The sequence below is a fragment of the Salvelinus namaycush genome, chromosome 10 (assembly GCF_016432855.1).
Source record: "Salvelinus namaycush isolate Seneca chromosome 10, SaNama_1.0, whole genome shotgun sequence".
NCBI classification, from domain to species: Eukaryota; Metazoa; Chordata; class Actinopteri; order Salmoniformes; family Salmonidae; genus Salvelinus; species Salvelinus namaycush.
The window spans coordinates 43,829,390-43,843,795 of record NC_052316.1 but is presented as its reverse complement, the minus strand read 5'-3'; the positions used below and the strand labels follow the sequence as shown (position 1 = coordinate 43,843,795).

Sequence of the window (14,406 nt, the reverse complement as noted above, 5' to 3'; positions counted from 1 at the left end):
TTTCAGCATCAATACCTATATAAGCATCATTATTTGCTTGTAAAAGTTGCATATTGTATCAAAAGTACACTCACGGCCCTGTTAAGTGTTATGTTTTCAAAATGCATATTGTTGTTTGTGGGTGACCTACTGACCACAGGAGGTTGGTGGCACCTTAATTGAGGAGGACGGGCTCATGTTAATGACTGGAGCAAAATCAGTGGAACGGTATTAAATACAACAAACACATGGTTTCCGTGGTTTCCAGGTGTTTGATGCCATTCCATTCGCTCTGTTCCAGCCATTATTATAGGCCGTCCTCCCCTCAGCAGCCTCCACTGCTACTGACTTTTCCATAACCAACAGTAACAGAGGGCTTTACACTGCTACAATCACAGGGATCGACAAACGGAAATGGGATAGTGATCGTGTTGAAGTAACTGGACTGTTGCAGTGCTAAGAGTTAAACCAAATAGTTCCAGTAACATTGGACATTGGTCTTATTGGACAGGAGATCAACCTGACACCGCCTGTCCTGTGGAATACAGGTGAAGGGCATCATTCAGAGGAGGTTGGTGGCACCTTAATTGGGGAAGACGGGCTCTTGGTAATGGATGGAGCGGAATTGGTGGAACGGTATTAAAACACATGGTTTCCAGGTGTTTGATGCCATTCCATTTGCTCCGTTCCAGACATTACTATGAGCCGTCCTCCCCTCAGCAGCCTCCACTGGTGCACACCTAGCTGAAGAGTAAGGGGGTTAATTCAATCCGCGGCGCTGAAGATCTGCGCTGTGGCTCAACTTAAATTGAAAAGGTAATTTCCAATTGAACCGACATACGCAGCGTTTACCATGAAGGCGGCGACGTTGCCTTTCCATTTCTAGAGCGCTGCAGTGCAGATAATCAGTGCTACAGATTGATTCTATACAGTACTTAATACACTGTTATTTCAACACAGTCTTTGTGACACTTATCAGACACAACGGGATGCTAGTTACACGACAGAGAACTTGCTATGTGGCACTGAAGAATTCTCAGGTTGTAAGCAGTTTTTGGTGGAGCAATATCATTTTCAGAGCTTATATCACTTCTACCTGGAAAACAGGCAAACGATCATAATTGTTTAGCATAGTTTTGGTGAGAAATATAACGCTAGGATTCAGTACAATTCTCCTTCTTAAAGAGGGGTCCAAAACACACATCTGCCCCTGTGTGTTTCCTAGGTAACCTGCAGCCAATAGGAAACATATTTGTTTCCCCATAAAATACACAAGGAGACTTTTGTAGGACAGTCAAACAATGGTCTTTCTCCGGTCCCTCAAAGTTGTTACTCTGCATTTTTAGATAAAGCATAACATAGTTAGCGTGTCTGTTGTAATCATTCTGACGAGGAAGTGCTTTTAAATACTGTATGAATGAAGTGTAGCAGGCTACTTCTCAAAAAGCAGCAGCAGATCGTCATACATAATATTTAACCACCCATGTGCAGAAGTACTGTAAGGAATCAGAAGTTAGTTCTGGGGTTTCTGTCTACCCGTTGGCGTGAGTAGTATAATGGCTAGATTCAGATCTGCCTGTCGGAGGTGTAACTACGTTGGAGCTGTCGAATCAGCAAGCGGCTCCTGGCTTTATACCTATCGTGGACATGGCCATTGGATGTGCCGAGGTGGATTAGTAATAACCCCATGCAGCCCTGTTATAAGTTGGAACACTGGAATGTGTTGTAATCTACACCTCTAAGGCTGATAGAAATCCTCGTTACTTCTGAACCTCCTAATGCAGGGGGGGATTTAAGAACGGGTGTGGTTTTATGACAATGACGACAAGAGCAGCTGCTCACAGATTTGACAGTTCCATATCGCCTAAACAGAAACAATGAAACAGCTATGCAGCAGTTGTCAGTTATCGCCGGTTAGGGCTGGAACTGACTGAATCTGGGCCTACCAAGCAGTCTTCTTGGCTATCAACTTTTCCTGTGTCAGGTGATCCCGTCGAATACAGTATTTTTCCCTCTCTGATCAACCCATGTTCTGACATTTCCACGCGGTTGGGCAACTGACAAGCCATCACATGGGACTGAGTCTAGACCTGGGTACTGGTACCACAAAGCAGCAACACACAAAACCAATACCATTCCCAGATTCACCATGACCATCCTCTCCAACTCAGCACCACTTCAGAGCTTCAAAAACAATGTTCTCTCCCACCTGTCTCCAGTCCCATCCAGGGACCAGTTAATCAGAACAGAACCAGGACCAATACAGTAGACCTCCCCCTTGTTGTCCTCATATACGTCACTCTGTCCGGCCATACCTGCCAGCCCTCCTGTCCTTCCTTTCTGTTGTGGCTCAGACCAAGACCATAAATGTCTGACCCTGTGTGTGGTGTTCCACCTCCTCAAATCCCACCTCAAACCTGCTCAGACCAGTTTAAACCAGCCCAGACCAGTTCAAACCAGCTCCCTGCACCTTAGGAGACATAGCCTAGCACAACCAGCAATGGTCGGCAGTACACACCACTGTCTGTGTCCGCTTTGACTGGAGTCAATACCACACATCCATCCCCCTCTGGGTTACTTGGTCTTGGCTTTGCTTTCTGGCGTTGCTCCTCCGTTGGATGCGGTGGGGATCTTGGCAGTTTCAGGTCTCTTGGTGGCGATTTCGGGGCGGGGTTTAGATTTGGGCAGGGACTCAGGCTCCCAGAGGAAGAACTCGTGCAGGAGGGTGTTGACACTCTCGGGACACTCCATCATCACCATGTGACTGCCCTCGTTGATTATCTTCAGGAAGGCCAGCAACAGGATCTGAGCGGAGACAGGGAGGTTAGATTAGGTTCAGGTTTTATGTTTTAAAGCTAGGCTTAGAGTTAGGTTTAAAGTTGGGTTTAAAACTAGGCTCAGAGTTAGGTTTAAATTTGGGTTTAAAACTAGGCTCAGAGTTAGGTTTAAAGTTAGAGTTGGCGTTAAGGTTTCCCGCTCACCTCCGCCATGCGTTGATCTTCCTCTATGGGAACAAACTTGTCGTACATGCCGTGCACCAGCAGGATGGGCACTGGGATCTCTGCATGATAAACCTCGTCGCCCTCGGGCCAGTACTGACCACTCATCATGGCACGCAGCACAAAGGAGGACACGTTGAAGGCATTGTTGTCTTTCAACAGCTGCTTCTCCTTCGCACCCTGACGGGCAAACCCAGCCCTGACGAGGAGGCAGAGGAGACGGAGAGAGTGAGTGGAGGAGCATAAGAAATCATACTTGAACAACATACAGTAGGCTGAAAGCTTTTTGTACAGAAGTTTGACTGTATTGAAGTACAGGGAGCAGAGGAGGCTCCTCAGAGGAGGATGGGGAGGACCATCCTACTTGGTAAATGTCATTTTAAAAAGTTATCCTTTTCAGATAAAACTTTACAAAATATATGTCACCAAATAACTGATAAAAACACACTGTTTTGCAATGGTCTACAGTAGCCTCAACAGCACTCTGTAGGGTAGCATCATGGTGTAGCCGGAGGACAGCTATTTTCCCTGCTACATTGACTTCAATACAAAACCATGGTTCTCACCCCTATCCATAGACTTACACAGTAATTATAACAACTTTCATCCTCCAACCTACCAGAGCTCATGCATTATGAGCTGACATGTTGTCCATCCAATCAAAGGATCAGAGAATTAATTTGGTACTGAAAGCATAAGCTACAGCTAGCTAGCACTTTGAAAGACAATAGTTGAACAGTTTTGAACAAATACATTTTGAGAGAGAGAGAGAGAATGTTTTTGTATTTTTTATTATTCCGAGTTTACCTTTCGCTTACTTAGCTAGCTAATGCAGCTAATTTAGCCTACTCAACAACCTGACCCAAACAGAGTGGAATGCTATTTATGTTAGATAGCTGGCTAAGGCTATCCAACACAAGGTAAGCTTTCTGTTTTATAAAAGTATTGCCACCGGGGTAACTGCTTGCTGTACACTGTACTGCGTGATTGCACACATGGATTGGATTGTGGGTTTACTAACGCATCAGGTCTAGTTTGTTAAAAGGATCCTCCCCTTTTTTTCAATTTTCACCTAAAAGGACATACCCAAATCTAACTGCCTGTAACTCAGGCCCTGAAGCAAGGATATGCATATTTTTGGGACCATTTGAAAGGAAACACTGAAGTTTGTGGAAATGTGAAAGGAATATAGGAGAATATAACACAATTGATCTGGTAAAAGATCATCTAAAAGAAAAACAAACTGTTCTTTTGTATTTTTTTTGTACCATCATTTTTGAAATACAAGAGAAAGGCCATAATGTATTATTCCAGCCCAGCTGCAATTTCGATTTTGGCCACTAGATGGCAGCAGTGTATGTGCAAAGTTTTAGACTGATCCAATGAACCATTGCATTTCTGTTCAAAATGTTGTATCAAGACTGCCCAAATGTGCCTAATTTGTTTATTAAAAACTTTATGTTCAAAACTGTGCACTCTCCTCAAACAATAGCATGGTATTCTTTCACTGTAATAGCTACTGTAAATTGGACAGAGCAGTTAGATTAACAAGAATTTAAGCTTTCTGCCAATATCAGATATGTCTATGTCCTGGGAAATGTTCTTGTTACTTACAACCTCGTGCTAATCGCATTAGCCAATGTTAGCTCAACCATCCCGTGGAAGGGACACCGATCCCGAAGAAGTTTTAACTATAACGTTAACATGATAACAAAAATGTAGCGGTTAGCCAGAGCTGCCAACTCTCATGCATTTGACCCTCTTCACATGCCACACCTCTTATATACACTACATGACCAAAAGTATATGGACACCTGCTTGTCAAACATCTCATTACATAATCATTAATATGGAGTTGGTCCCCCCTTTGCTGCTTCAACAGCCTCCACTAGCTGTTGTAATATTGCTGATGAGACTTGCTTCCATTCAGCCTTAACAGCATTAGTGAGGTCAGGCACCGATTTTGGGCGATTAGGCCTGACTCGAAGTCGGCGTTCCAATTCATCCCAAAGGTGTTCGATGGGGTTGAGGTCAGGGCTCTGTGCAGGCCAGTCAAGTTCTTCCACGCCAATCTCAACAAACCATTTCTGTACGGACCTCGCCTTGTGCACGGGGGCATTGTCATGCTGAAACAGAAAAGGGCCTTCCCCAAACTGGTGCCACAAAGTTGGAAGCACAGAATTGTCTAGAATGTCATTGCATTGTACTAAGGGGGCCTAGCCAGAACCATGAAAAACAGCCCCAAACCATTATTCCTCCTCCACTAAATTTTACAGTTGCCACTATGCATTCGGGCAGGTAGCGTTCTCCTGGCATCTGCCAAACCCAGAATCATCTGTCGGACTACCAGATGGTGAAGGGTGATTTATCAATCCAGAGAACGCGTTTCCACTCTTTCAGAGTCCAATGGCTGCGATCTTTACACAACTCCAGCCAGCGCTAGATTGCGCATGGTGATCTTAGGCTTGAGTGCGGCTGTTCGGCGCCATGGAAACAGTTCTCGTGCTGACGTTGCTTCCAGAGGCAGTTTGGAACTCGGTAGTGAGTGTTGCAACCAAGGACAGATTATTTTTTACGCGGTCCCGTTCTGTGAGTTTGTGTGGCCTACCACTTCGCAGCTGAGCCGTTGTTGATCCTAGGAGGTTTCCAATAACAGCACTTACAGTAGATCGAGGCAGCACTTCAGTTAGGCCATTCTACTGCTAATGTTTGTCTATGGAGAATACATGACTGTGTGCTCGATTTTAAAACACCTGTCAGCAACGGGTGTGGCTGAAACAGCTGAATCCACTAATTTGAAGATGTCCAAATACTTTTGTATATATAGTTTATCTCCCACATAGAAAAGTGCTGCTCTCATTTTTCTTATAAGTCAGCGCGTTAACTTTTTAACTGCGCTGCCTCCAAGTTGTTTTGAAATCGGAGCGCCTGCAATGTAACATCCTGAGTGGAATCTGTTTCACGGTCCTGTCACAGCACTGTGAACCGCGGCACATTGAAGCATATGATAGGTCTAGTTATGTAAGGAATCATATGATAGGTCTAGTTATGTAAGGAAGCATATGATAGGTCTAGTTATGTAAGGAATCATATGATAGGTCTAGTTATGTAAGGAATCATATGATAGGTCTAGTTGTGTAAGGAATCAAGTGGATTGGATGCACATTTTAAAGAAATGCTCCTTTAAAATGCTGAATGGAGAGAGAACGTTCTCCGCTGAGTTTATAAAACTGTAAAAATAGCAGCACGGTAGCGATGTTTTCTGTACAATGGTATCAATGAGGCTGCTGTTACTCCCGTCCCGATTGCAGAATGCAGCCCTTTGACAGGATGTACTAAAGTCCATTTAATCATCACTTGCATTGGTCTCCTTGTTTGGTGATTGGCATTTCAACTGTGACAACGAAAAGGCAGCAGACAGACCTACAGTATGTTTAAATCGGGGAAGTTTGGTCGGGTTACCTGATGTGTAACTATGAAATTGATTATGCCAAACAGATTGTGAACCCAAAAGTGTTTCATTCTGGGGGGGGGGGGGGCAATAAATATTGAAAACATTTGGTTAGGGTTTAGTGTCATCTTGTCTAAAGAAGATTTTATTATCTATTTACTTGATTTAGTGTGATCAGTAGAATTCCCATCCTTAATAATGGCCTACAATATATACAATACAATACAGGGTAATTAGTGTGCCTGTCAGCAAGAACATTACTGTTAATCCACTTCTTCCCAATTTTGCCAGTGTACTCACATATTTGAAAGCTGATATGCCAACATGTGTCTTTGAAAATGAATTATATGAGGATATGTATTTTAGCAGCTATTCATGGGCAGTTTTGAATAAGACATACAAAATATCATTGTTGACATTTCAGTATTGTGCACATGCTAGGCAGAGATGGTAGGGGGACTCACAACTCATAAACACATCACATTTTGATCACAAGATGATGGCAACTAGTAGGCATAAACCACCTGAATATCGATCCATTAGATTTGTCTTGAAGGTTGGGTGATTTTGAGAAATGAATTGTTATAACTAGAACATTTTTAAACATCCAGCACTTGGGAAACAAAGATAGAATTTTTTTTTTTTCTCCACCCTGGTCATAGGCCTAAGACATGTCAAAATACGGAAATGAGCTTTAAAACTAGTGTTTTCCCGGGGTAGGACCCCAGACCTCCGTCTAGGGGTTGTGCCAGGGGGTCAATGAAATTCACATAGCAAATCTCACTCCAAGATTTCTTCAAAAGTTGGCAGCCCAGGGTTAGTGGATATGGTATGACGGTTTGGCTTGGAGAGGTTTTTGCGCCTGATCACAGACAACTGTTATATTATGCACTTCCACAAGCGAAGGGAAAAGGTGAGAGCAGGTGGATGTGATGATGCTGTATGTGGTTGCTAAGAACGTGAACTGTGTGTGATCAGAGGTGTATTCATTCCACAGATTCATCATTTTTTAAATATATATATTTTTTTAATCCCTTTTTCTCCCCAATTTTGTGGTATCCAATTGGTAATTAGTCTTGTCCCATCACTGCAACTCCCATATGGCATTGCGCCTGGCCTGCCACAGGAGTCGCTAGTGCACGATGGGACAAGGACATCCCTGCCAGCCAAACCCTCCCTTAACCCGGATGACGCTGGGCCAATTGTGCGCTGCCCCATGGGTCTCCTGGTCACGGCCGGCTGCGACAGAGCCTGGACTGGAACCAGGATCTCTAGTGGCACAGCTAGCACTGCGATGCAGTGCCTTAGACCACTGTGCCACTGGGGAGGCCATTCCGCAGATTCTGTAGCAAAAAAAATATTCAAAGGAACAAAATGGGGAGGGACCTAACTGAATCATTTTATTTGCAAATCATTTTGCAACTGTTTGGACTAAAGATTACACCCCAGATCAGCTAGATGAAGGCAAAAGTGTGCAAAAGTGTGTCACTGTCTGTCACCTTAATTGCTCCAATTTGTCTCTCGACCTGTGCACCTACATTATAAACTTTAATTTGTAGGCTAGGTTGTAGCAACCTCATGATGTGTATAGGGCAAAAAGTATCATGTAGCATTGAGCCGGGTGAATGGAATGAGAATGACTGGAAGGGAAGGCACAGGCACACTGTTTGTTACTTGAGGAAGCTCCAGGCCAGGCAGGGGGACAGGCAGTGCAGCACACAGGTGGGCAGGTTGAAGATGGAACAGAGGCTGGGCTCCAGCGCTGTGGGACCTCCTCCGTTTATCATCACTACCTTGTGGACCTGGTCTGGGTACTCATGGGCCAGGAACGTACAGAACGACACACTGCAGACAGAGAGAGAGGAAAGAGAAAGGGTAATCAGATATCATTCTGGGAGATCAAAAGACAGAGGTCCATTATGTAGTGTTCCTTATGTGGCGTTCCTTATGTGGCGGTTCATTATGTGGCGGGTTCATTATGTGGCGGGTTCATTATGTGGCGGGTTCATTATGTGGCGGTTCATTATGTGGCGGGTTCATTATGTGGCGGTTCATTATGTGGCGGTTCATTATGTGGCGGTTCATTATGTGGCGGTTCATTATGTGGCGGTTCATTATGTGGCGGTTTATTATGTGGCGTTCCTTATGTGGCGGTTCATTATGTGGCGGGTTCATTATGTGGCGGGTTCATTATGTGGCGGGTTCATTATGTAGCGTTCATTATGTGGCGGTTCATTATGTGGCGGGTTCATTATGTGGCGGGTTCATTATGTGGCGTTCATTATGTGGCGGTTCATTATGTAGCGGTTCATTATGTAGCGGTTCATTATGTAGCGGTTCATTATGTGGCGGTTCATTATGTAGCGTTCATTATGTGGCGTTCATGATGTAGCGGTTCATTATGTGGCGGTTCATTATGTGGCGGGTTCATTATGTAGCGGTTCATTATGTAGCGGTTCATTATGTGGCGGGTTCATTATGTGGCGGGTTCATTATGTAGCGTTCATTATGTAGTGTTCCTTATGTGGCGGTTCATTATGTGGCGGGTTCATTATGTGGCGGGTTCATTATGTAGCGTTCATTATGTAGGGTTCCTTATGTGGCGGTTCATTATGTGGCGGGTTCATTATGTGGCGGGTTCATTATGTAGCGTTCATTATGTAGGGTTCCTTATGTGGCGGGTTCATTATGTAGCGGTTCATTATGTAGCGGTTCATTATGTGGCGGGTTCATTATGTGGCGGTTCATTATGTGGCGGTTCATTATGTGGCGGGTTCATTATGTGGCGGTTCCTTATGTGGCGGTTCCTTATGTGGCGGTTCATTATGTAGCGGTTCATTATGTAGCGGTTCATTATGTAGCGGTTCATTATGTGGCGGGTTCATTATGTGGCGGGTTCATTATGTGGCGGTTCATTATGTGGCGGTTCATTATGTGGCGGTTCATTATGTGGCGGTTCATTATGTGGCGGGTTCATTATGTAGCGGTTCATTATGTGGCGGTTCATTATGTGGCGGTTCATTATGTGGCGGGTTCATTATGTGGCGGTTCATTATGTGGCGGGTTCATTATGTGGCGGGTTCATTATGTGGCGGGTTCATTATGTAGCGTTCATTATGTAGCGTTCATTATGTAGCGGTTCATTATGTGGCGGTTCATTATGTGGCGTTCATTATGTAGCGGTTCATTATGTAGCGGTTCATTATGTAGCGGTTCATTATGTAGCGGTTCATTATGTGGCGGTTCATTATGTAGCGTTCATTATGTGGCGTTCATGATGTAGCGGTTCATTATGTGGCGGTTCATTATGTGGCGGGTTCATTATGTAGCGGTTCATTATGTAGCGGTTCATTATGTGGCGGGTTCATTATGTGGCGGGTTCATTATGTAGCGTTCATTATGTAGTGTTCCTTATGTGGCGGTTCATTATGTGGCGGGTTCATTATGTGGCGGGTTCATTATGTAGCGTTCATTATGTAGGGTTCCTTATGTGGCGGTTCATTATGTGGCGGGTTCATTATGTGGCGGGTTCATTATGTAGCGTTCATTATGTAGGGTTCCTTATGTGGCGGGTTCATTATGTAGCGGTTCATTATGTAGCGGTTCATTATGTGGCGGGTTCATTATGTGGCGGTTCATTATGTGGCGGTTCATTATGTGGCGGGTTCATTATGTAGGGTTCCTTATGTGGCGGTTCCTTATGTGGCGGTTCATTATGTAGCGGTTCATTATGTAGCGGTTCATTATGTAGCGGTTCATTATGTGGCGGGTTCATTATGTGGCGGGTTCATTATGTGGCGGTTCATTATGTGGCGGTTCATTATGTGGCGGTTCATTATGTGGCGGTTCATTATGTGGCGGGTTCATTATGTAGCGGTTCATTATGTGGCGGTTCATTATGTGGCGGTTCATTATGTGGCGGGTTCATTATGTGGCGGTTCATTATGTGGCGGGTTCATTATGTGGCGGTTCATTATGTGGCGGTTCATTATGTGGCGGGTTCATTATGTAGCGTTCATTATGTGGCGGTTCATTATGTGGCGGTTCATTATGTAGCGTTCATTATGTGGCGGTTCATTATGTGGCGGTTCATTATGTGGCGGTTCATTATGTGGCGGTTCATTATGTGGCGGTTCATTATGTGGCGGTTCATTATGTGGCGTTCATGATGTGGCGTTCATGATGTGGCGTTCATTATGTGGCGGTTCATTATGTGGCGGGTTCATTATGTAGTGGTTCATTATGTGGCGGTTCATTATGTGGCGGGTTCATTATGTAGCGTTCATTATGTGGCGGTTCATTATGTGGCGTTCATTATGTGGCGGTTCATTATGTGGCGGTTCATTGTGGCGGTTCATTATGTGGCGGGTTCATTATGTGGCGGGTTCATTATGTGGCGGTTCATTATGTGGCGGGTTCATTATGTAGCGTTCATTATGTGGCGGTTCATTATGTGGCGGTTCATTATGTGGCGGTTCATTATGTAGCGTTCATTATGTGGCGGGTTCATTATGTAGCGGTTCATTATGTAGCGGTTCATTATGTGGCGGTTCATTATGTGGCGGGTTCATTATGTGGCGGGTTCATTATGTGGCGGTTCATTATGTAGCGTTCATTATGTGGCGGTTCATTATGTGGCGGGTTCATTATGTGGCGGTTCCTTGTGGCGGTTCATTATGTAGTGTTCATTATGTAGTGTTCCTTATGTGGCGGTTCCTTATGTGGCGGGTTCATTATGTGGCGGGTTCTTTATGTGGCGGTTCATTATGTGGCGGTTCATTATGTAGCGTTCATTATGTAGCGTTTCATTATGTGGCGGTTCATTATGTGGCGGTTCATTATGTGGCGGGTTCATTATGTGGCGGGTTCCTTATGTGGCGGTTCATTATGTGGCGTTTATTATGTGGCGTTTATTATGTGGCGGTTCATTATGTGGCGTTTATTATGTGGCGGTTCATTATGTAGCGGTTCATTATGTGGCGGGTTCCTTATGTGGCGGTTCATTATGTGGCGGTTCATTATGTGGCGGTTCATTATGTAGCGGTTCATTATGTAGCGGTTCATTATGTGGCGGTTCATTATGTGGCGGTTCATTATGTGGCGGGTTCCTTATGTGGCGGGTTCCTTATGTGGCGGGTTCCTTATGTGGCGTTCATTATGTGGCGTTCATTATGTAGCGTTCATTATGTAGCGTTCATTATGTAGCGTTCATGATGTGGCGTTCATTATGTAGCGTTCATGATGTGGCGTTCATTATGTAGCGTTCATGATGTGGCGTTCATTATGTAGCGTTCATTATGTGGCGTTCATGATGTGGCGTTCATGATGTAGCGTTCATTATGTGGCGGTTCATTATGTGGCGGTTCATTATGTGGCGGGTTCATTATGTGGCGGTTCATTATGTGGCGGTTCATTATGTGGCGTTCATGATGTAGCGGTTCATTATGTGGCGGTTCATTATGTAGCGGTTCCTTATGTGGCGTTCATTATGTAGCGGTTCATTATGTAGCGGTTCCTTATGTAGCGTTCATTATGTGGCGGTTCATTATGTGGCGGTTCATTATGTGGCGGTTCATTATGTGGCGGTTCATTATGTGGCGGTTCATTATGTGGCGTTCATGATGTGGCGTTCATGATGTGGCGTTCATGATGTGGCGTTCATGATGTGGCGTTCATGATGTAGCGTTCATGATGTAGCGTTCATGATGTAGCGTTCATGATGTAGCGTTCATGATGTGGCGTTCATGATGTGGCGTTCATTATGTAGTGTTCATGATGTAGTGTTCCTTATGTAGTGTCTGTAGCTAACACACTTCAGTCTTCTCACCCATAGGAGTGTCCAATGAGGATGTTCCTCTTCCGTGCATATCTCTTAAAGATGGCCCTCATGTCCTCAGCCAGGGCGTAGAATGTGTACGCTGCCGCGATCTGAGGTGCAGAGCTCGCCCCGTGACCCGCCAGGTCAGGCGCGATGACCTCATAGCCCAGACGGGAGAAGAAGTCCAGCTGGCTGCCCCAGATGTCGAGGGAACCGCCCACGCCGTGCACGAAGAACACTGCCACATCTGCGTGCGTCCCCTTACACGACGTGATCTTCCTCTCGCTGTCAATCACCACTGTGCGCTTGGGCTTCCGCCGCCGCTTCCGGGGCTGCTGGGTCAGATCTGGGGCTGATCCGAGGGTCGGGGATGGAGATGTCGCCGCTCCCCCTGTTCCAACCACTGACCCTGTCTTGTCCGCTTTGGGGTCAGCGGTGACAGTTGGATTGGACGATGGGTCTGCGAGCTCCACCTCCACGGTACAGTTGGGTTGTGTGTCTCCGTTCTGAGCGTGTAACAGCTCCTGTCTCGCCTCGTTGCCCAGGTCCTCTATCAGTAGCTGCCCATTACGGTACACTGTGATCTTCCTCTTACGGTGGACGCTTCCCCCCGGACCCCTGGGCTCGTCCACCACCTCCCGCTCCGGGATGATGTGTCGGACCCTCAAGACACGACCCGGTTTGACCTCCACGAACTCGTAGCCGTCGGCGGCTTCCGAGGTTTCTATGGGAACCACGACGTTGGCCGACTTCCCTGTCAGGCAGCAGAGGAGGCCGTCCATTAAGGTGGTCAACATGGCTGCCCTTGGAGGGAAACACACACCGACACACGCATGCACAGACACACACACAGACAAAAACACACACATAAACATCTATTGCATATGACTCATGTGGGTAATAATAATGTCTGCTGTTTTACTACACACACACACACATATGCTCACAAACCCACTCACAGCATGCACACACACACACACACAATCACAGGGTAGTAGGATAATCCCTATTCTAAAGCCTTCAGAGGCAAGGTTAGTCTAAGTACCACAGAATAATGAACACAATATCTCAGCGATGGAAGAGTGACTACATAGACACGTCGGTGTCAATCTTCCTTCAGACGTGGCTTATTATAGGCTCTTATATGAAGCTTCTTCCTCTAGCAAGGCCTTATGGGTATTCATATAAAAAGGTACAGTAATAGCCCATGGCTGAGTTAAAGCCGGCTACAGTGTGACAATGGGTACACTCGGTGTCTTCCAGAATCATTTTCGGGCTGTTAGAATCGGATTATGGAAAACGTTTTTTGGGGAGTGGGAATACTCTGAATGAAGCGAAGATTACATGCACGTCACGTACACGTCGGTATTTTCACCCAACTTTTAACCTAAATCCAATGACATGGTGAAATTATTTGTTGATTTCAAGTTGAATTCACGTTAGTTGACAACTCAACCAAATGTGAATCCAAACTAGACGTCTATGCCCAGTGGGTATGCTCTTTGTGCAAATACAGACTGTTCAACCTCATCCCTACTGGTTACTGTGGTTGGATAAGGAGGATTATAGTAAAACATTTCGCATATCATTCCTCTCCTCTCTTTTTTGCATACTTCCACTTCCCACACAGTGCTGTGTGTTTTGTGATATCTGTAGGCCTTGATGTCTGACACATCAGGTTTGAACATCCTAAATCCGGGAGAAGGTTTGCCTTGCTAGCAAACGTGTCCCTGGCCTTGACTACTGTGGTGTTGCCCTCCGTTTTCTCTCAGTGTATGTTCGGAAAGGCCAGAACATAAACACCTATACTGTGTTTAAGACGTAATAAATGATTATATACGAGTACATATATAATAGCTTACTATATATCTATCACAGACCATACACCTTACTGTTAATAAGTAGTCATGTCAGGTCTCATTTGAGGTAGAATATACAGCGCCTTCAGAAAGTATCAACACCTCTTGACTTTTTCCACATTTTGTTGTGTTACAGCCTGAATTTAAAATGGATTAAATCGATTATATATATTAAAAATATATAAGTATTTCATTTACATAAGTATTCACACTCCTGAGTCAATACTTTGTAGAAGCACTGATTACAGATGTGAGTATTTCTGGGTAAGTCTCTAAGAGCTTCCACACCTGGATCGTGCA

The 14,406-nt window shown here is 45.0% G+C and overlaps 1 protein-coding gene across 1 annotated transcript; it reads right to left on the bottom strand.

The window, feature by feature from the left end:
* Positions 1–2,553: 2,553 nt before the first annotated feature.
* Positions 2,554–13,044, bottom strand: abhd8b (abhydrolase domain containing 8b). The gene is made up of 4 exons (XM_039001767.1): positions 12,257–13,044; positions 8,104–8,274; positions 2,961–3,177; positions 2,554–2,784 (listed from the first exon to the last, which is right to left on the bottom strand). The coding sequence occupies exons 1-4, from the start codon at positions 13,042–13,044 to the stop codon at positions 2,554–2,556; spliced, it is 1,407 nt and encodes a 468-aa protein (XP_038857695.1).
* Between the last annotated feature and the right edge of the window lie 1,362 nt (positions 13,045–14,406).

Bases quoted from the DNA above. Each gene is read 5' to 3' on its own strand.
- abhd8b (XM_039001767.1), bottom strand. From the start codon at position 13,044: ATGTTGACCACCTTAATGGACGGCCTCCTCTGCTGCCTGACAGGGAAG. The intron at 8,275-12,256 runs GTGAGAAGACTG...CTCTGTCTGCAG, and splicing joins CTCATTGGACACTCCTATGG to TGTGTCGTTCTGTACGTTCC. The intron at 3,178-8,103 runs GTAACAAACAGT...CCTCCTCGTCAG, and splicing joins CTGGCCTGGAGCTTCCTCAA to GGCTGGGTTTGCCCGTCAGG.